The following is a 21,693-nucleotide window of genomic DNA, read 5'->3' as shown; positions in this document are numbered from 1 at the left end:
GGAGAACTGTAATGATTAGAGATAATACAGAGTGCCTAACACATAGTGGGCCTTTAGTAAATGGGACCTATTGTCATTACAGTGGAATTTTCTTCTCAAAATGACAACAGCAACGAAGACAACACAGGGTTGGTGATGTACACTGTTATGTTTCATGTAGAAGGAAATATGGTGCCAAGAATAAAAGGTGGAGCAGAATAAAGATGTAACCAAGAGAAATATGAGAAAAGAAGAAATCTTGATCTGATTCTTTAGCAGTATAGAGCTGACATTTTCCAAAAACTTTCTTTGTGTCATATTTGGGGGGAAGTTCTGGACATGCCTGGGAGTGCTGCGAGGCACCAATCCTAACTAATGTAGGATATTTTTATACATGGCAGCCAATTACATAATTAACTGGTCTTATTTTCATTATAGGACCCCAAATCAAATTTGATCCAACAGTGGTTGTCAGAACAAAATGATCTTGGAGTTGTTTCCAAAACTTTTCAGTTATCTTCCCATCCCATACTTGGTGACTGGTCTATTCAAGTTCAAGTGACTGTGAGTATAAATATATACTTTGGGGGTAAAGTTAAAATGATTTAAATAGGTCAGGTGGGGTAACATCTCCAAAGTCATTTATTTAATTAACAGAAAAAGTTAATAAAATGTGAACATTTAGACAATTTATGTGGTTTATTTTTAATTTACTATGTTTCTCAACAGGTTAATTTTCTTATAATATATTAGTGTTTTAATCATTGTTGTCTTTTCTCTAATATACAGTTTGACGGTTAGAGCATTTTGGCATTTTAGTATAAAATTGATGAAATAAATGTTGATTTTACATATTTATTGTATGCATTGAGTATTTTAAAGCTAAGAAAGGTTTGCAGCTATTATTGGCAATAATAGTAATAATAAGAATAATGACTTATGATGAGTGATTGGACTAACATCCTTTATCTTTGTTTTAATAAATGTTGACTTTCAATAGCCACATCAGACTTTTTCCCCATTCCTTTTTTTCCCAACTTCTCCACCTACTTCCTTTATTTGCTGCCAACTAATGTAGCTCTGAGGTCTCAAAGGGCAGGGACATTGAAATGCCTGCCACCTCTTTGTGCCTCAGGTTTTCTCCCATGCGTCACTGTGTGATACTAGAGGACTCATTGACTGTTTTCCCATTTTTCTTTGGTGTTTATTAAGATACATATAAACTTATGAATAGGAGCTTTACAAAATAGCTCTATTAGAACAAGGCTTCTCAGTGTTGACATTTTTGACTGGATAGTTTTTTTATTGGGGAGGGCTGCCTGTGCTTTGTAGGATGTTTAGCAGCATCTCTGGCCTCTACCCATTAGACGTTCTAAAGAAGGCACTGAAGAACTTTGTATGCCAAGAACAGAGTCTCAGTTAGGTCACCTTGGGATAAAGAGGATATATTGTAAGGATGAGCACTGATGCTTTTGGGGCCAGCTGCTCCCTCTGTCTCCTTTGGTCTGCTCCTTTCTCCCCTCTCTCTTTTGACCAACTTGTAAGGTGTTCTTCAGTCCAAATCTCATTGGGGCTGGTCATATTGTCTAAGCTAAATAGCCACCATCCTCAGAGCCCTACAACAAGCCCCTTCATGGGTGACTGGCAGCCTGTGGATGAACGGGTGTCCACCCCTGGTCCATTCAGATGCCACTGCTGTACAAGACCAGGCAGGGCCGTTTTATCTGCAGGCTCTAGGAGTTTAATCATTTAATGAGTGGTGGAAAGAATAAGTGCCAGAAGAGAGAAGGGGATAGGATAGTAGAGAAAGACTTGTGGAAGATGTGAGATTGGACTGAACTTGACTCACCATATTGCTTTGGTAGGAAAAAATAAGATAATGCTTTAAAAGAAATATAGGTACTTAAAACATTAAAAACATTTATAAGACCCGGCCCTTGCTTACCTCTTTAGCCCTTCAGAGTGCCTTTCTTCCCCTTGAAATTTATGCTTTAGACTTACAGTTTCTTCAATTCGCTAGTCTTTCTTGTCCCAGAGCCTTCCCATATGCTGTTGCCTCTGCTTAGAATGTTATTCTTTCTACTGGTATTCCAGCTAATTGCTTTTTACCCTTCATACTCCTCTAAAATGGCCTAGTCCTGGCAGACATAGCACTGTGCTTCTTTGGTTCATTTATATCTCTTAATTTTTTTTTTTTATTAGAGAAGTTGGGGTTTACAGAACAATCATGCATAAAATACAGGATTCCTATATACCACCCCACCACCAACATCTTGCACTGGTGTGGAACATTTGTTACAGTTGATGATAGCACTTTTTAAAAAATGCAGTTTCATTGAGATGTATTCATACACCATGCAATCCATCCAAAGTATACAGTCAGTGGCTCACAGTATCATCACATGGTTGTGCATTTATCGCCACAATCAATTTTAGAACATTTTCATTACTTCAAGAAAAAAAAAAAAAGAGAAAACCCCAAACATCCCATTCTTCTTATCCCCCTCATCATTGACTCTTAGCATTGGTATGGTACATTTGTTACTGTTGATGAAAGATTATGTTAACTATAGTCCATAGTTTGCAATAGGTGTGTTTTTTCCCATACCACTCTATAATTTAACTCCTTGTAATAGTTTCATAAATTTGTTCCAGTTCATGGAAGAACTTTTTAATATTTGTACTATTCATCACAGTCATCATCCACCACAAGATTTACTGAGTTATGTAGTCCTGATGATATAACTTTTTAATAATTGTACAGTTTTTTTTAAACAGTAGTAGCCAGCATTTATTGAGAGATTCTATGTTCTAGATACCGTGTGAAGAAATTTACATGGATTACCTCATTTAAAACACCAATACACAGGCCTATGAAATATGTTCTTTTATTATTTGTATTTTTCAGGGTTCTCTAGGGAAACAGAACCAATAGGAGATATCTGTAAATATGAGATTTTATAAAAGTGTCTCATGTGACTGCAGGGATGCACGAGTCCAAATTCCGAAGGGCAAGCTGTGAGCTGGCAACTCCAATGAAGGTCTTTGATGTACTCCCCAGGACAGGCTGGCAGGCTGAAGGAGAAATGAAAGTTCTCTCTTCTCCCTTAATCAGCTGATTGGATTAAATCCAACTAACGATTCTCTCATTGCAGAAGACACTCCCTTAGTTGATCATAGATGTAATCAGCCACAGATGCCATCAGTTGACTGATGATTTAATAAACCAGCCTTCTGATTTATTAACCAGCCACAAAATGTCCTTGCAGTAAATGGTTAGGCCAGTGCTTGCTTGACCAGGCAACTGGTCAAGTTGACACATGAGCCTAACTATCAATTATTATTATTACATTAATCTTTTACATTAGAGAAGTTGTAGATTTACAGAAAAATCATGTAAAAAATACAGCGTTCCCATAGACCCCTTGTTGTTGACACTTTGCATTTGTTTGGTACCTTAGTTACAACTGATGAAAGAATGTTAAAATAGTACTGTTAACTCTAGCCCATAGTTAACATTGCGTGTATTTTTTTCCCAACATACCACCCTTTATTAATACCTTGTATTAGTGATGTACATTTGTTGTAATTCATGAAAGAACAGTTTAATATTTGTACTATTAACCATAGTCCATCGACCACTATTGTGTTCACTGTTTTATACAGTAATGTTTTATCTTTTAATTTTTATTCTAGTAACATATATGATCTAAAGTTTCTCCTTTTAACCACATTCACCTATATAATACAGTGCAGTTAATTATACTCACAGTAATGTGCTACCATCACCACCATCCATTTACAAACCTCTACAATCAACCTAAATAGAAATTCTGTACAATTTAAGCAGCAACTTCTAATTCTCTACCCCTAGACTATCCTCTGGTAACCTATATTCTAGATTCCAACTCGGTGAGTTTGCTTATTGTAATTAGTTTATATCAGTGAGATCATACAATATTTGTCTTTTTGTATCTGACTTATTTCACCCAGCATAATGTCCTCAAGGTTCATCTATGTTGTTGCATGCATCAGAACTCCATTCCTTTCTACAGCTGAATAATATTCCATCTCATGTATATACCACATTTTGTTTATCCATTCACTGTTTATGGGCACTTGGGTTGCTTCCATCTTTTGGCAATTGTGAATAATGTTGTTATGAACATTGGTGTGCAAGTATCTGTTTGAGTCCCACTTTCAGTTCTTCTGGGTATATACCTAGTAGCTGGGTCATATGGTAATTCTATACTTAGCTTCCTGAGGAACTGCTGAACTGTCTTCCACAGCAGTGGCACCATTTTGCATTCCCACCAGCAATGAAGAAGTGTTCCTATATCTCCACATCCTCTCCACACTTGTAATCATCTGTTTTTTAAATAGTAGCCTTTCTGGTTGGTGTGAAATATCTCATTGTGGTTTTGATTTGCATTTCCCTAATAGATAGTGATGTTGAGCACCTTTTCTTTTACTTTTTAGCAATTTGTATATCCTCTTTGGAGAAATGTCTATTCAGTCTTTTGCCCGTTTTTAAATTGAGTTCTTTGCCTTTTTGTTGAGTTGTGGGATTTCTTTATATATTCTGGATTTTACACTCTTATTGGATATGTGGTTTCAAATATTTTCTCCCATTAAGTAGGTTGTCTTTTCACTTTCATGACACTCCTTTGAAGCACAAAAGTTTTTTAGTTTTGAGGAGGTCCCATTTATCTATTTTTTCTTCTGTTGCTTGTGCTTTGGATTTAAAGTCGAAGAAACCATTGTCTAGCACAAGATCCTGAAGATGCTTCCCTACATTATCTTCTAGGAGTTTTACAGTCTTGGTTCTTATATGTGGGTCTTTGATCCATTTTTAAAAATTATCTTATAGTTGTGTTGCTTTCTTTTCTTTTTTTTAAATGCAATGTTATTGAGTCATATTCATATACCATATAATTCATCCAAAGTATACAATCATTGGCTCACAGGATCATCATATAGTTGTGCATTCTTCACCACAATCAACTTTAGAAAATTTTCAGTATTCCAAAAAAAGAAATAAAAATAAAAAAGAAAACCCAAAACATCCCATGCCCTTATCCCCCCATTATTATTATTTTTAACAGTTTTATTCACACACCATACAATCCATCTCAAGTATACAATCAATGGCTCTTGGTATAATCCATAGTTATGCATTCACCACTACAGTTAATATAAGAACATTCTCATTTCTTCCGAAGAAAAAAATCCCATACCCCTTATATCCCATTATTGACATTTAGCTATGGTATAGTGCCTTGTTACCATAAATGCTAGAATATTATATTATTACTGTTTACTATAGACCTTAGCTTACATTAATGGTATTTTTTCCTATATACCACCCTATTATTAGCACCTTGTGTTAGTGATATACATTTGTTCTATTTCATGTAAGAACTTGCTTATATTTATACAATTAACAACCATCATTGTCCAGTGTATGTTTTTCTAAGTTATACAGTCCCAGTTTTTATTCTCTAGCTTTCCTTCTGGTGACATGTACAACTCTAGCCTTCCTGTTGCAACCATACTCATACTCAGCTTTGTTAATTACACTTACAGTTTTGTGCTACCATCACACAATATTGTGCTATCCATTTCTGAACCTTTACAATCAACCTTATTGAGCCTTCTGTACTCCTTAAACATTGATTGACCAATCTCTGCCCTCTTTCTATCTACTGATAACCTATGCTTTCGACTTTAACTCAGTTTGCTCATTATAGTTAGTTCATATTAGTGAGACCATACAATATCTGTCCTTTTGTTTCTGACTTATTTCACTCAACATGGTGTTAACTTTCGGTTAAGATGTGAGATATGGGTCCTCTTTCATTCTTTCGCATAGGGATATCCAGTTCTCCCTGCACTGTTTGTTGAGAGATTATTCTTACTAATTGAGTAGACTTGGCACTGTTGTAAAAAATCAATTGGCCATAGATGTGAGGGTCTATTTCTGAACTCTCAGTTCAATTCCATTGGTCATTATATCTATCCTTGTGCCAGTACCATGCTGTTTTGACCACTGTAGCTTTGTAAGATGCTTTAAAGCCAGGAGGTGTGAGTCCTCCAACTTAATTCTTCTTTTTCAATATGTTTTTGGCTGTTCTGGGTCCCTTAAACTTGCAAATAAGTTTGATAATTAGCTTTTCCATTTCTGCAAAGTAAGCTGTTGGAATTTTGATTGTGATTGTCTAGAATCTGTAAATAAATTTGAGTAGAATTGATTTCTTAATGATATTTAGTCTTCCATCCATGAACATGGAATGTTGTTCTATTTCTTTAGGTCTTCTTTGATATCTTTTAGCAATGTTCTGTAGTTTTCTGTGTGTAAGTCCTTACATTCTTGGTTAAATTTATTCCTACATATTTGATTCTTTTAGTTACCATTGTAAATGGATTTTTTTTTCTCGATATCCTCCTCAGCTTGCTCATTAAACACTACTGATTTTTGCATGTTGATCTTGTACCCCACCACTTTGCTGAATTCGTTGATTCTAGTAACTTTGTTGTCAATTTTTTGGGACTTTCTATATATAGGATCGTGTCTTCTGCCAACAGTGGAAGTTTTGCTTCTTACTTTCCAGTTTGGATTCCTTTTATTTCTTTTTCTTGTCTAAGTGCTCTAGCTAGAACTTCTGGCACAATGTTGAATGACAGTGGTGACAGCGGGCGTTCTTATCTTGTTCCAGATCTTAGAGGAAAAGTTTCCAGTCTTTCACTATTGAGTATGATGTTGGCTGTGGGTTTTTCATGTATGCCTTTTGTCATGTTGAAGAAGTTTCCTTCTATTCCTAATTTTCTTAGTGTTTTTCTCAAGATGGGCTGCTATATTTTGTCAAATGCCTTTATTGCATAAATTGAGATGATCATGTGTGTTTTCCACTTCATTCTGTTCATGTGGTGTGTTATATTAATTGATTTTTTTTAATGTTGAACCACCCTTGCATACCAGGGATAAATCCCACTTGATTGTGGTATATAATTCTTATAATATGCTGTTGGATTCAGTTTGTAAATGTTTTGTTGAGGACTTTTGCATCTATATTCATTAGAGAAATTGGTCTGTAATTTTCTTTATGTGTAGTATCTTTATCTTGCTTTGGTATTAGGGTGATTTTGGCCTCATAAAATGAGTTAGGTAGTGTTCCCTCCTCTTCAATTTTTTGGAAGAGTTTGAGTAGGATTATTATTAATTTTTCTTGGAATGATTGGTAGAATTCACCTGTGAAGCCATCTGGTCCTGGGGTTTTCTTTGTTAGGAGGTTTTTGATGACTGATTCAATCTCTGTACTTTTTAATTGGTCTGCTGAGGTCTCATATTTCTTCTAGAATTGGTGTAGGTTTTTTGTGTGTTTCTAGGAATTATTCTGTTTCATCTAAGTTGTCTTAATTTGTTGGCATATTGTTGTTCATAGTATCCTCTTATGACCTTTTTTATTTTTTTGGAGTCAGTAGCCATGTTGCCCCTCTCATTTCTGATTGTATTTATTTGCATCTTCTCTCTTTTTTTTTGTTGTTGTTTGTCTAACTAACGGTTTGCCAATTTTATTGATCTTCTCAAAGAACCAATTTTTGGTTTTGTTAATTCTCTATACTGTTTTTTATTCTCAATTTCATTTATTTCTGTTCTAATCTTTGTTTTTTCTTTCTTTCTGCTTTTTTGGGATTAATTTGCTGTTCTTTTCTAGCTCCTCAATGTTTGTAGTTAGGTCTTCGATTTTAGCTCTTTCTTCCTTTTTATTGTACGCGTTTACGGCTATAAATTTCCCTCTCAGCACTACCTTTGCTGGATCCCATAAGTTTCTTTCTTTTTTTTTTTTCCAAATTAAAAAAAAGTCATTTATTGCAAACATTATGTAATAATGATAAAATTACAGAAAAAATTTTCTGACTGACCTATAGCATTCACACCACACCAAATTCTGCCTGTAACAAAACAGTGAATTTTATCCCAAAAAGTAGGTAGATCCATGCTAGCTGAAAACTTCAGTCCCAGACCCAATGAATAAAGTACAAAATACATAGTGCATGCTTAACAGACACATACGTATACATTAACCATTATTTTCACTTCCCCTCACCAGGGTTTTGCGGATGGGTAGGAGGGAGGAAAAGTGAACCACATGTGTACTCATAATAGCAGAATTCTCCTCCAAATAAATTATAAAAATTCACACGTGACCTTTATTATGTCTTGGACAATGGTTAAGATTTTTTGTCTGTGGGAACCTGCCTCTGAAAATTACAACAAAAATCAATAGGAAATGATTTAATATAAAATACACAAATTTCTCTGTATGAGGACTTTCACAGAACAGGGAGAAGGCAACAACTAAAACAAATTTTCTTAAAAAATGACACTCCCTTTAGCTTGTCCCTGCTACACAATACTCATAAACAAATCTGTACAAAACTAGGATCACAGAAAAGGACCAGGGAGGATGTTAAGTTGCAAAGTCTTAAGATCTACTCTAAACTGCTGCCCTCACCCAGACCTCCCCTAAGAGAACTGAGGGCTCCTAGGTCCACTGGGGAAAGTGAGTGGTCTCACATCATCACCCCTGCATCACCATGGATGGCCCCAGGTCACTCGCTATCAAATTTAATGGAATTGACCTGGGCAGAGATGGAGCCTCCCCGGTAGCTGCCCTGCTTCTTCTTGGTTTTCTCATGCCGGAAGGATTTGCCTTTGGTGAACTTCAGAACCTGATTGGCTCGCTCCCCCCAGTCTCCAGCTGCACCTCGCTTGACGTCAAAGGAGTTGTCTGCCACTCGATCATCCACCTCAATTTCTTCTTCCCTGACCCTTCGGAATGGGGATGATGCCCTTTTCTCTACTTTCTTCCTTTTAGGAAATGTATTGGGGGTCTGGAGCTTCAGCTTTTTGACTTGAGGAGTCTCTGCCTCCTTGGCAGCTTCAGTCTGCTTCCGCTTCTTTCCTGAACCTGGCTTGGAAACTGCCACTGTCACCTGTTTCTTTTCTTCCTCCTCCTCCTCCTCGTCTTCCTCATTGTTGTCTGTGACTGCTTTTCCATTATGGGCAGTCAGTGCAGACGTGCCATTGGCCTTGGGTACTTGCGGCTTTGGGGTACCCTTGCCCTTTGGCTTCTCCTCCTCCTCCTCTTCCTCCTCACTAGAGTCATCAGAGGAAGAACTGCTATTGCTCTCAGCCTTTACTTTCTTTTTGGAGGCCAACTTGGAAGGGGCTACAGCTCCTGCTACCTTCTGAGGCTTCTTTTTAATTGGGAGTTTAGATGTCTTTTTTTCCTCCTCCTCTTCGTCATTGCTGGAGCTGTCTGAATCAGAGCTACTGGCCTCACTACTCTGAGGGGTCTGTTTGGCAGGGAGAGATGCAGCTGCTTTGGCCATCACCTTGGACTTAGGTTTGGCCACAGTCTTTGTTGTTTTCTCCTCCTTTTCCTCCTCCTCCTCCTCACTAGAACTGCTCTCTTCCTCACTGGAGCTGCTATCAGCCTTTCTGACCAGAGGCTTATGACCACTGCCTGGAGGTGGCTTGGGAGCCACAGCTGCTTTGGCTGCAGGCTGTTTGGTAGTGGCAGTTGGCTTACTTGAAGGATTCTTGGTGATGCTAACTGGCTTGGCAGGAGTTTCATCCTCAGAGCTGTCGGAGTCTGAGCTGTCTGAAGAACTTTCTGCTGCCTTTTTTGCTGGAGTTGGTTTAGTGGTTGCTTTAAAGATGACTGTCTTAGCCGGGGGAGTTTTTTCTTCCTCAGAACTTGAATCAGACTCATCACTGCTCTCCTCACTGCTTTCTTCCGGCTGTTTCTTCTCTGTAGCTTTCTTGGGGGGCTGGGTCCCCAGGGACTTCTTTGGTGGGGGAGCAGAAGGTGGGGGGACTGAACTGTAAGGACCTTCTTGGAAATGGGTGCTGCCTTTTCTTTCTCTGAGTCATCACTGCTGCTGCTGCTGCTACTGCTACTGCTACTGCTGCTGCTGCTGCTGCTAGCTGCTTTGCCGTTTGTTACTTTAGGAGCTGCCCGAGCCAGTGTGCCTGGTTTGGCTGGAGCTTTGGCCTGTGCTTTCGCTGCCACAGATATTGTCTTTGGCTTCTGGTTCTTTGGTACCTCATCCTCTGAGCTTGAGTCAGAATCAGATTCAGAGCTCTTGGACTTCTTGTGAGGAATGTTAGCTGCCTTGGCTTGGGGCTTAACTCCTTTCTGGACAGGCTTTTTCTTTTTGTCCTCCTCCTCCTCCTCCTCATCATCACTGGATTCTTCACTGCTGCTATTCTCTAATACTTTGGCCACAGCCTTTCCAGGAAGCTTAGCAGATACAGCAGCCTTCTTAGCTGGAGGCCCTTGGGCTTTTTCCTCCTCACTGCTGTCCTCACTGCTGTCACTGGATGAAGTCTTCTTAGCCTTCTTAGCCACTGGCCCATTTACCTGTAACTTCCGCTTTGGGGCTTTAGCAGACTTGAGCCAGAAGCTATAGATATCCAAAAGGGAAGAGGCATTGGCATCCTGCTGGGTAACGCCTGTCGCCTTGGCGAATTTGTTGGCCACCTCCGAGAGCTGGTTATCGCGCAGGAAGCCGAGCACGAGGGGATACAGGTCTCTGGGAACCACGCGGCGCAAGCCAATGTCCGCCATCCTCCAGGCTATACACCTCCATAAGTTTCTATATGTTGTGTTCTTGTTTTTATTCATTTCAAGATATTTATTAATTTCTTTTGAAATTTCTTCTCTGAACCACTGATTGTTTATGACAGTGTTACTTAACTTCCATGTATTTGTGGATTTTTCAGTTTTCTACCTCTTTTTGATTTCCATCGTCATTCCATTATGGTCAGAGATGATGCTTTGAATAATTTCAGTCTTTTTAAACTTATTGAGACTTGTTTTCTGACCCAACATGTGGTCTATCCTAGAGAATGATCCATGGACACTTGAGAAGAATGTATGTGCTACTGTTTTGGGGTGAAGTCTTGTTCATTTATATTATTTAAAGTTCTCTTTTTTCTTATTGATCCTCTGTCTAGATGTTCTATTTACTGATGAGTATGGTATATTGAAGTCTCCCACTATTAGGATAGAGGTGTCTATTTCTCCCTTCAGTTTTGCCAGTGTTTGCCTCATATATTTTGGGGCACCATGGTTAGGTGCATAAATATTTATGATTGTTATTTCTTTTTGTTGGATTGCCCCTTTTATTAATATATAGTTTCCTTCTTTGTCTCTTATAATAGTTTTGCATTTAAAATCTATTTTGTACATTATTAGTATAGCTACCCCAGCTCATATTATTTACTGTTTGTGTGGAATATCTTTTCCCATCCTTTCACTTTCAGCCTATTTGTGTCTTTGGATCTAAAGTGAGTCTCTTGTATTCAGCATATGGAGCGATCGTACTTTTTATCCATTTTGCTACGCTGTGTCTTTTGATTGGGGGGTTTAATCTATTAACATTCAGTGTTATTAATGTAATAGCAGTACTTACTTCAGCCATTTTGTGATTTTTATATGTCGTATCTTTTTTTGGGTCTCTCTTTTCCTTTATTGCAACCTCCTTTTCTGTATAGTTGATCTTTGTGATGCTCCTGACTGATCCCTTTTGCATTTTTGTTTCTGTATACTTTTTAAATACTTTGTGATTACTCTGGGTTTATATTACCCAATGTACATCCATAACCTACTAATTTGACAAAGTACCAACTGTGCTTTAATAGCATTCATGTTCTGTGCACCCATATCCCTCTGTTTCCCCTCTTTATATTATTTTTGTATCACTTTACCACTTTATGTTTTGCATGTCCATTATGAAGAAGTATGCCTTTTTCTTGATCAACTGTATCTTGACTCTTATAGGAATTAAAGAGTAGAGTTATATATTGATACAGTACTATTGGGTTTTGCATTTACCCTTTTAGTTACCCTTATTGATGATCTTCATTTCTTCACACTACTCTAAGCTACTCTTGTCTTTTCCTTTCTACCTGTAGAACTCCCTTTACTAGTCCTTGTAGAACAGGTTTGTTGCTGATGAATCTATCAGTTTATGCTTATCTGTAAATCTTTTAAACTTCCTCTCATTTTTGAAGGAGAGTTTTGCCAGATAAAGAATTCTTGGCTGGTAGTTTTACTCTTTCAGTACCTTAAATATATCATATCACTACTTTCTTGTTTCCATTGTTTCTGATGAGAAATTGGCATTTAGTCTTACTGTGGATCCGTTGTATGTCATGAATCACTTTTCTGTTGCTGCTTTCAGAATTCTCTCTCTATCTTCGCCACTTGACATTCTGGGTAGTGTGTGTCTCACAGTAGGTCTGTTAGGGTGTATTCTGTTTGGAGTATATTGTGATTCCTGCACATGTATATTTATGTCACTCATAAGTGTAGGGAGCTTTTTGGGCATTATTTCTTCAAATATTATTTCTGCTTCTTTCCCTTTCTCTTCTCCTTCTGAGACACCCATGATATGTATGTTTGAATGCTTCATGCTGTCACTCAAATCCCTGAGACACTGCTCCTTTTTTTTCTATTCTTTTCTCTATCTGTTCTTCTGACTGTATCATTTGATTGTCCTGTCTTCTAGTTTGCTGATTCTTTCTTCTTCCTGTTGAAATCTATTCTTATATGCCTCTAGTGTATTTTTAGTCTCTTCTATTGTAACTTTAATCCCAATAATTTTTGTTGTTTCTTTTTATACATTCAAATTCTTCATGCTCACACATTGCTTTCTTAATATCCTTTATCTCTTTATGCATATTTTCCTTCATCTCCTTGAATTGATTTAGGAGATTTGTTTGAATTTCTTTGATTAATTGTTCTAGATTCTGTTTCTCCTTAAAGTTTTAATTTGTTCCCTTGACTGAGACATATCTTCCTGATTTTTAGTAAGGCTTGTAATTTTTGCTGATGTCTGGGCATCTGATTATCTTGATGAGTTAATTTTGAAGGTCAGTTCCTCCCTTTTGTGTAGAGTTTTATAAGAATAACTTCCAGAATGACCTCTCGACTCCATTTGAAATCTCTCAGCCACTGAAATTTTATTTTGTTTCATTTATCTTCCCTGTTTTGATCCAGAAGCCTTTTTCAATCATCCAATGTCAGGTCCAGACTCATCCCTGGAAGTCATGTCCCATGTTACCAGGGAGATTTATACCTCTGGGAGTCATGTCCCACTTCAGGGGGAGGGCAGTGAGTTTACCTGTAGAGTTGGCTTAGAGAGGCCACATCTGAGCAACAAAAGAGGTTCTCCGCAGGTGAGTCTTAGGCATAATTATAAATAGACTTAGCCTCTCCTTTGCAGTAGCAAGGTACATAGGGGCAATCCCCAAGATTGAGGGCTCAGCCTTCTAAATTGGTAGTTCCCAATGCTTGTGAGAATGTCAGTAGATCCCAAGGTAGGGAAGTTTAATTTCCTCATTTTCCCCCAGTCCCTCAAGGATGCTTTGCAAATACATTTTTTATTCTCTGCCCAAATTACTCTGGGATTATTGGGGTTTTGCACTAACCCATACAGATCAACCAGATCTTACTCCTTTATTCAAAGTTCCATGTAATTGAACATCAACCCCGAATGTGCTGGAATCCTGCTGCACTGCTGTGGTGAAGGTGCCCTGGTGACATCATGTCTCACCTACCGATGAAACTCCTGCACAGAAAGATCAACAAGCGGAACCTAAAGTTGCGGCAGCAAAACCTAAAGCTACAGGGGGCCTCAGATGTGAGCCTATCAGAGACCTGAAATGGAGATGTGTCTGAAGAAATTGTGGAAGCTGGAAAAGTTAAAAAGTCCCTAAAACAGTCTATGAATGTGGGCTTGTCAGAAGCCCAAAATGGAGACTTGGCTAATGAAACAGTAAAAAACATTAAAGCTAAAAAATCCCCAAAGAAGTCTACTGTATTAACCAATGGTGAAGCAGCAACACAGTCATCCAATTCAGAATCAAAAAAGAAGAAGAGAAAAATTGTAGAAAATGCTGGGCCTGATGCAAAAAAAGCAAAAGCCGAAGATAAAGTGGAGTCTGAAGAAGAAGGTGCTGGAGCTCCTGAAGAAACAGAAAATAGCGTGAAGCAGCCACATGATGATGACAATGACAGTGAAGTGCCCACCTTGCCCCTGGGACTGATAGGAGCTTTTGAGGATACTTCATTTGCATCCCTAACTAACCTTGTCAATGAAAACACTCTGAGGGCGATAAAAGAAATGGGCTTTACGAACATGACTGAAATTCAACATAAAAGTGTCAGACCACTTCTGGAAGGCAGAGATCTTCTAGCAGCTGCAAAGACAGGCAGTGGCAAAACCCTGGCATTTCTCATCCCTGCTGTTGAACTCATTGTTAAGTTAAAATTCGTGCCAAGGAATGGAAGAGGAGTTCTTATTCTCTCACCTACTAGGGAGCTGGCCATGCAGACATTTGGTGTGCTTAAGGAGCTAATGACCCACCATGTCCACACATACGGGTTGATAATGGGGGGCAGTAACAGATCTGCTGAAGCACAGAAACTTGCTAATGGGATCAACATCATCGTGGCCATGCCGGGTCGACTCCTGGACCATATGCAGAATACCCCAGGGTTTATGTATAAAAACCTACAGTGTCTTGTTATTGATGAGGCTGATCGTATCTTGGATGTTGGGTTTGAAGAGGAATTAAAGCAAATTATTAAACTTCTGCCAGTACGCAGACAGACCATGCTCTTTTCTGCCACACAAACTCGAAAAGTTGAAGACCTGGCAAGAATTTCTCTGAAAAAGGAGCCACTGTATGTTGGTGTTGATGATGATAAAACTAATGCAACAGTAGATGGGCTTGAGCAGGGATATGTTGTTTGTCCCTCTGAAAAGAGATTCCTTCTGCTCTTTACATTCCTTAAGAAGAACCGAAAGAAGAAAATGATGGTATTCTTTTCATCCTGTAAGTCTGTGAAATACCACTATGAGTTGCTGAACTACATCAATTTGCCTGTCTTGGCCATTCATGGAAAGCAGAAGCAAAATAAGCGGACAACCACCTTCTTCCAGTTCTGCAATGCAGATTCAGAGACACTGTTGTGTACAGATGTGGCAGCTCGAGGGCTGGATATTCCTGAAGTTGACTGGATTGTTCAGTATGACCCTCCAGATGACCCTAAGGAATATATTCATCGTGTGGGTAGAACAGCCAGAGGCCTAAATGGAAGAGGACATGTCTTGTTCATTTTGCGCCCAGAGGAATTGGGTTTCCTTCATTACTTGAAGCAGTCCAAAGTTCCATTAAGTGAGTTTGAGTTTTCTTGGTCCAAAATTTCTGACATCCAGTGTCAGCTTGAGAAATTGATTGAAAAGAACTACTTCTTTCATAAGTCAGCCCAGGAAGCATATAAGTCATACATTCGAGCATATGATTCCCATTCTCTGAAACAAATCTATAATGTCAGTAACTTAAATTTGCCTCAGGTTGCTCTGTCTTTCGATTTCAAGGTGCCTCCTTTTGTTGATCTGAATGTGAACAGCAACGATGACAAACGGAAAAAGAGAGGAGGAGGTGGCAGATTCGGCTACCAGAAAGCCAAGAAAATTGAGAAGTCCAAAATCTTCAAAAACATTATCAAGAAATCATCTGACAGAAGGCAGTTCTCTCACTGAAGACACACCTTCCTTTCATCCTGAATAACTTTGTCCTTAAATGGAGTATTTTCCCTTGCTCTAACAAATGAACTTACTTCCATGATTTGTACTGATCTAATAAGAGTATTAATTAACTTCAGTTGCAAGTACTGAGCACTCTTTATTTCCAGCAAATCTCTTTTTTATTTTTTGGGCAGAAAACAGTTCAATTTTTCTTGGTTGCCCAAAGGCAAAGCAAGGGAAATTTTAGTCTTTGTTGTAATGATACAATATTTCAATTTAAAATCTTTTTTTTCCCCAAATTTCATGTCATTGTTGTTAGTTGTTAATAGAATTTTTTCTGTACCTTTCTTTCCTGGTGCCTGAAAATTTTTATGCAAAGATGTCTATACTAACTCACTGGAAAAGGCAAGTGAGAGGGTGTACTGGAGAGGTGGTGGTAATGCAGAAGATAGTCTTGGTTTATTTTTTGGTTTTGGTTGTTTCTTTGGTCTTTCACAGCAGTTCTTGATCCTTTCTGGAAATGCTGCAGTATAAAAAGGTAGAGAGCTTAGGGAAATAACTTGGAAACACTTTAGGTTAAAGGTGGTATCCATTTTTATATACTGGCTGCTATTTGAATAAAACACTCCTTGCAGTCTTTACAATGGGGGAGAAAATCTGGCCTTTTGAGCCTCTTTTATACCAATATAAGTGTATTCTATTGTTCTATATTTGGTAACTTTGCCAAGACCCTTTTTTAAAAAACAATAGTTTGAAATTAACATTCAAATTTGTTAATTTCAAGGTAGTTTGGATTTTGGTACTTTTGACTTTGCAGAGTATTTAAACAGCAAGATTGCATATCAGTAGACTTGTAGCAAAGCCGTCAAGTAGTCATTGCTCTGCAATCATTCATGGTAGTGTCTTTGTGAGCAAAATTACCTCTTTCCAGAATCCATGAAACAAAAACAGATTGGCAGTGAACGTTAAAAATGAAGGAAGGTCAGCAAAAATCAGCAAAGTCAGTGGTTTAGTCAGGTGGATTTTCTGTTGTAAGAGCACTTGATTTCTGGTGAGTTTTATGTCCTGTGGTAGTTCTATTTTGTAGCAATTCAAAACCAAAAGTTGCCAGCATCATTTTGCTATTGTGCCAAGTTACGTTCATAGAGTCCAATGAAACAAGTACGCTGAGAACGACAGGTGTAGGGCACACAGTCTTACACATAGCATTCCAGCAGGAAGAGAAGAGAGCAGTGTGCTGCATCTGGGCTTGACCACGGGCGCCGGGCTGGCCCTGTCTTCCTGGGGATCAGAACGGGCTGCTGGGCTCCCAGCTCCTGGCATTTAATAACTTTCCCTCCAGTGGCTTGTTTCATTTGTTTATTTCAGAAATAATCATGTTTCAAAGAAGATACAAAAGCAAAAAGGCAAATATTTAATCATTGAACAGAACTAAATACTGTTGATATTTGGGTATTTAACTGTATGGTTTTTTCTAGGCATACTGATACTTTCAACTTTTTTTTTAACCTGAAGTTATCCTCTACTCATTACTTTGTAATAACCAACATAATGTCATTAAATAATTACATCAATCTGAAAAAAAAAAAAGTTCCATGTAATTATAGTGTTTGAATAAACAGAACATACAAGTTAAATTGTATAATGTGCTACAGAAAATTTAGATTTTTGCACCAGATAAACATCTCTTCCTTTGAAGACTCTTCTTTGACGCTTGTTCCAACTTATTCTAGACCTTTAGAATAGCCCAAGTTTAACTGTTCATATTTTCTTAATTCTTCTTTATCTGGTTCTTGCCCTGGATATGCAGTACAGGTTTTATAATTGTACTTTTTTGTGCCTGTTTCACCTCCAGGAGAAAGCTCCCTTTCCTCTGTTCCTTCTCTAGCTATCTTTATCTGTTCTTTTTGTTTTTGTGTAGAATTTTCTCCCCAAATCCTATGATTTGTTTAAATTCTCTCCCTCACTCAGTTCCCCCTTTTCTTTATACTTTTCAGTTCTGGGACCCATCCAGTCTTACAGCACTTCAGTTTAAACCCCCTCCCTTTTTTTCTCTGTGAGGCTTTTCTGATTCCTGTTAAGGTGTCCCATCCTATGGAGCCCAGATGGGGTCAATCCATGAAAGTGGGTCACTGCAGAAAACTCTATTTGCTTTTAGATGTTCCAGCCAACAGAATCTGGATTGAGTGAGCATACGTCTTACCAATAGTTTACCGGTCTCTTTTCCTTCTCCCTTGAGGCCCTTTTGTATGCAGCACTCTTTGGTGGCAGTGGGTTCTGCCCTGGGTCTCCTGGAACTTGGGTTCCTGTGCCTGGCTATACATAAGGTTCCAACTTGCTGCTCTAACCGACTACAGTCTGTGCCCACGGTGGCAGCAATCTGGCCTCTGTCTCTGTGTGACTCCCATGCTAAGTGGAACTGAGTGAGGGGGATGGGAATGGACCAATGCATCCAGGACGGAAATTTCCTACCTGATATTTTTCTCTTTTTTTTGATTCAGTATTTGTAGAGTCCTTCTCCGGTCTCTACTATCCTCCAGAGTTCTAACCAAGTGGGATTTGTCTTTTATTCACTGAATCTCTGGGGAGACCTTTTCAGGGACTGTCTTACATTGCCATATTGATGACGTCACTCCTCATTCATGACACTTTCAAATTGGTGGTCCCCAAAAGACTAATCTTTGTAAGGGCAGTCTCTTGTTCACCCCCGTATCCTTGTGTCCTAGCACAGTGCTTTGCATGTAGGTAGAAGCCAGTATTTATTAAATGAATGCATGAAAGCTATGGTCATTTGTCTTGAACTAAATATAATTTCCCCCTTTGCCTCATTATATAAAGCATCTTTATATTTTCAGAAACAAACATATTGACCAGTTTCTCATAGGTAATAAAATATTTATTTTAGCCATGCATCTAGGAAAAAATATGCCACTCTATGAAAAAAATGAGTCTGCTTAAGGCCACCAGGGGTCAGTATAATCAAAGAAATGTCACAAGAGGTAAACCTGGACCCCACTTAGGTCTCTAGTTTTTAGCTTCGCTTGAATGCTGAACACTATTAAAGGATGATAGATTGGTTATTATTAAACCCCTTTTCTTTTAGCAGTAAATAATGACTATGAAGGAAATATATTTATTATTTTAATAGTCCACCACTATAGACTGTATTTTCATTCTTCTAAGGCAATAACCATTCTCAGAATAAAACTCAGGAAGGAGAAAATATTTTCAGGAGAGTGTTTTGAAATCCTTTTTTTTTTTACTCTAGAAAAAAATATGGCATTATTCCAGTATTACTACTTAAAGACAATACATTTTTTAAAAAAGGACTTTTCTGAGCTTTTATTTGGAGTGACTGGGCTGATAATCCAAAAGTGGCATTTTTTTAGTCACCCTTTCCATTAGGTCAGGAAAAGCAGTCCTTTAAGTAAAACACACGTGGTAGACTCCTTGGCATTTCTCCTATTGCAACTTGTTTGTTTGTAGAATGAAAATGAGTAATTTATTATACTGTTCACCTGTCTGGATTACTTCAGTTGCTTTTCACCTTCGGGTATTGCTTTATACCTTCAGACTTTTAATGATAAATTATGTGTAATTATTTTTATCTAGTGAAATTTCTAGGTTTTTACTCTTATTTTTTATAGATTATATGGTAGTGGAGCATAAATTCTCCATATATTCATAGACTTATGTATTTTTGTAATGCTATTTTAATTAGATTGCAAAGCAAATAAATGATTTTTTAAATAAGACCTCTTAAAATTTAGTGAGAACACTAATTTTTTGTCCTATTACTAGTGTACATGCTCAGTTTATATTCCTGCCCTGAATGTGAATAGTTCTTTGCTGCTTTGAGGATTGCACTTCTTTTCTTGAGAAGAACTATCACTCTTCCACCTCAACTGCATACTCTTTGATTGCCCAGCCCTTTCCCACCATTTCTCCCTAACATCCTAAGCATTAAGCCTTCCCCTCATAGGAAAGAGGTTTAAGTTGTAACATCTCTCCATAGAAATGTGTTTCAGAGTTGTTACACTTCAAATTATCCAAGGAAACACCCCCACTTCCCATTTGATAATTGGTTTACAAATATACCTTGGGAAGTTACCTTGTTTTATAAGTTAAACATTGCTTGTATTTTCATTTTTTGCAGTACTTCTCTAGAGGTTTCTCTAGAAACCTTATTTCTAGTTATCTCTCTCTTGACTGGTATGGATGAGTTCTCCCAAATGGTTGCAAATGCTTTTTGTGTCTGCAGTTCTAAAATTATATTCCAGGCTACTAGAAAGCAAAGTTAGAGGTTCTTGAAAAGAAAGGGTAACTTGGGTGTCTGAGAAACTGGCACCTGGGAGCTGGAGGGACCTGGCTTCCTCAGCCCTCTCTTCACATGTTTTACCAAGACTTTGGGTAATCCAAGTATTGGGGCCCATGTTTCTCTGAGAACCCAAAGGAAGAGCCATAGTTACTGAGATACTCCTGTTCTCCTGATAATCTTGGCCCTGTGCCTTTTTTCTTAAGCGTCAGATGGAAGCCTGTCTTCCCTTCCCAAAGTGGCTTATGCAGCTAAGCCACTAGAGACTCTAACCTTCTAGCACATCTGGTTGTTCTCAAACATCAGTGTGCATTAGGAGTTAGCTGACTGGGGGCTTTGTTGGAGATTGGTATTTCACGTCCCACCCTGAGAAATTGTGATTCAGTAATTCTGGCAGGGATCCTAGGAATTCACAATTTAAATAAGCACTCTAGGAGATTCTATTTGTTTTAGACCACATTTTGTTAAGTTCTGATAGATACCCACTGACAAGTGCCTTTAGATGAGGCACTGAGACACAGTATTGGATAGTGGAAAAGGCATGGAACTGGGACAGGCCACCTGATTTATTATTTGAACTCTCTAACTATTTGATTCACTTCACCTCTTTGGGTGACTAGTTCAGCAGAGCTCCCTTCTAGACTAACTAAAGCAGAGTTTTGGGAATCGTCTGTATTTTTACAACTGCTTCTCTGGTGACTCAGATGCACAGCTGGATTGGGAACTTCTGAACTAGATAATCTTTGTAGTTTCTTGTAACTGTAACAGACTGCAGTTTCTCAGTCCTTGTCCCAGTCTTAAACCTGTGTTTGTGGGGTGGGGGATGAGAAATAGAATGTAGAAAACTCAGCAGGCTCAAGGCTTAAAATCACTCTTTTGGAGCCCATTATTATGTAATTCAGAAGCAATCTGCATTGAATTATTCCTTTGTTTATAAAAGTTACATCTACTTTCTCTTGTTAGTTGTTCTAGAAAGGTTAGGTAAGGGTTGCCAACACTTCACTGCTTTTTATAGCCTTTCAGAATAGTTCTTATCTTTCCTTGCCTTGCTGCCCAGCTGTTTCCTGGGTCAGCTTGCTTCTGCTGTCAGGTTTGTCTTGAGCCATTTGTCCTTTGCAAAAGAGCACGTCTTTGTTTAGACAGTTCTTGTTCCTGACATGCTCTAGAAGTAGCATCTGGTAACCCCTGTGGCTCATGATGACAGCTTAACAGAAAGCGTGGAGCAAACTGTGACAGGTCAGAAAACAGTGGCATTTTCTCTGGAATATGGATTTGGCTTCCAAAATACTTTTGTTAGCCTCTGCTTAAAAGAAGACTCTTTTTTTTTTTTTTTTTTTGTGGGAAATACTTCAAGTTCTTATTGCCATGAGCAGTGAGAAAAGGACAGAGGTAGTAAGTTTTAGAATTTTGATTTCTCAGCGGTCAGCTGGCAGAGTGTGACACTTCATTCTTCATTTGTCCATGGGACCGTATACTCTTCTCTCCTATGGCAGTCAGTGTAGTTTTTTTTTTTTTTTTAATTTAAATATGATTGCCTCATTTATTAGGTTGTGATGTCCTTGAAGAAAGGAGTTGTATTTTATTAATTTCTGTATTTATTGTTTCTAAAATAGTATCTGATCTGTTGTAGGACTCATTGATGCTTGTGGGATGAAAGAATCAGTGACTGGAACAAATGAACAGTTTCTCCTAGACTATTGCTATTGATCATTATCCTTTGTGATGTTCTTTTATAGTCTCACTCTTCTGTTGGAGACTATAACTTAGTAGGAATAGGCTCATATATTTTC

The 21,693-nt window shown here is 38.2% G+C and overlaps 2 protein-coding genes and 1 pseudogene across 3 annotated transcripts in view; 2 read left to right on the top strand and 1 right to left on the bottom strand.

Moving 5' to 3' along the window:
- CD109 (CD109 molecule) overlaps positions 1–21,693 on the top strand; it is a 243,344-nt gene that overhangs the window by 92,470 nt on the left and 129,181 nt on the right. For both annotated transcript variants that reach the window (XM_037844054.1, XM_037844053.1), the window contains one exon: positions 418–543. In XM_037844054.1, coding sequence (XP_037699982.1) covers positions 418–543 — 126 coding nt within the window. The remainder of the gene's footprint in view (positions 1–417; positions 544–21,693) is intronic.
- LOC119540058 (nucleolar and coiled-body phosphoprotein 1-like) lies at positions 8,078–10,629 on the bottom strand. The gene is given in 2 exon segments (XM_037844055.1): positions 8,078–9,887; positions 9,890–10,629. Coding segments are annotated over 2 exon segments (2,022 nt in total). The 5' UTR covers positions 10,617–10,629; the 3' UTR covers positions 8,078–8,592.
- LOC119540059 lies at positions 13,600–15,755 on the top strand (annotated as a pseudogene).

This window comes from Choloepus didactylus, chromosome 7 (genome assembly GCF_015220235.1).
Source record: "Choloepus didactylus isolate mChoDid1 chromosome 7, mChoDid1.pri, whole genome shotgun sequence".
Lineage (NCBI taxonomy): Eukaryota > Metazoa > Chordata > Mammalia > Pilosa > Megalonychidae > Choloepus > Choloepus didactylus.
This window is presented reverse-complemented; position numbering and strand designations above follow the sequence as displayed.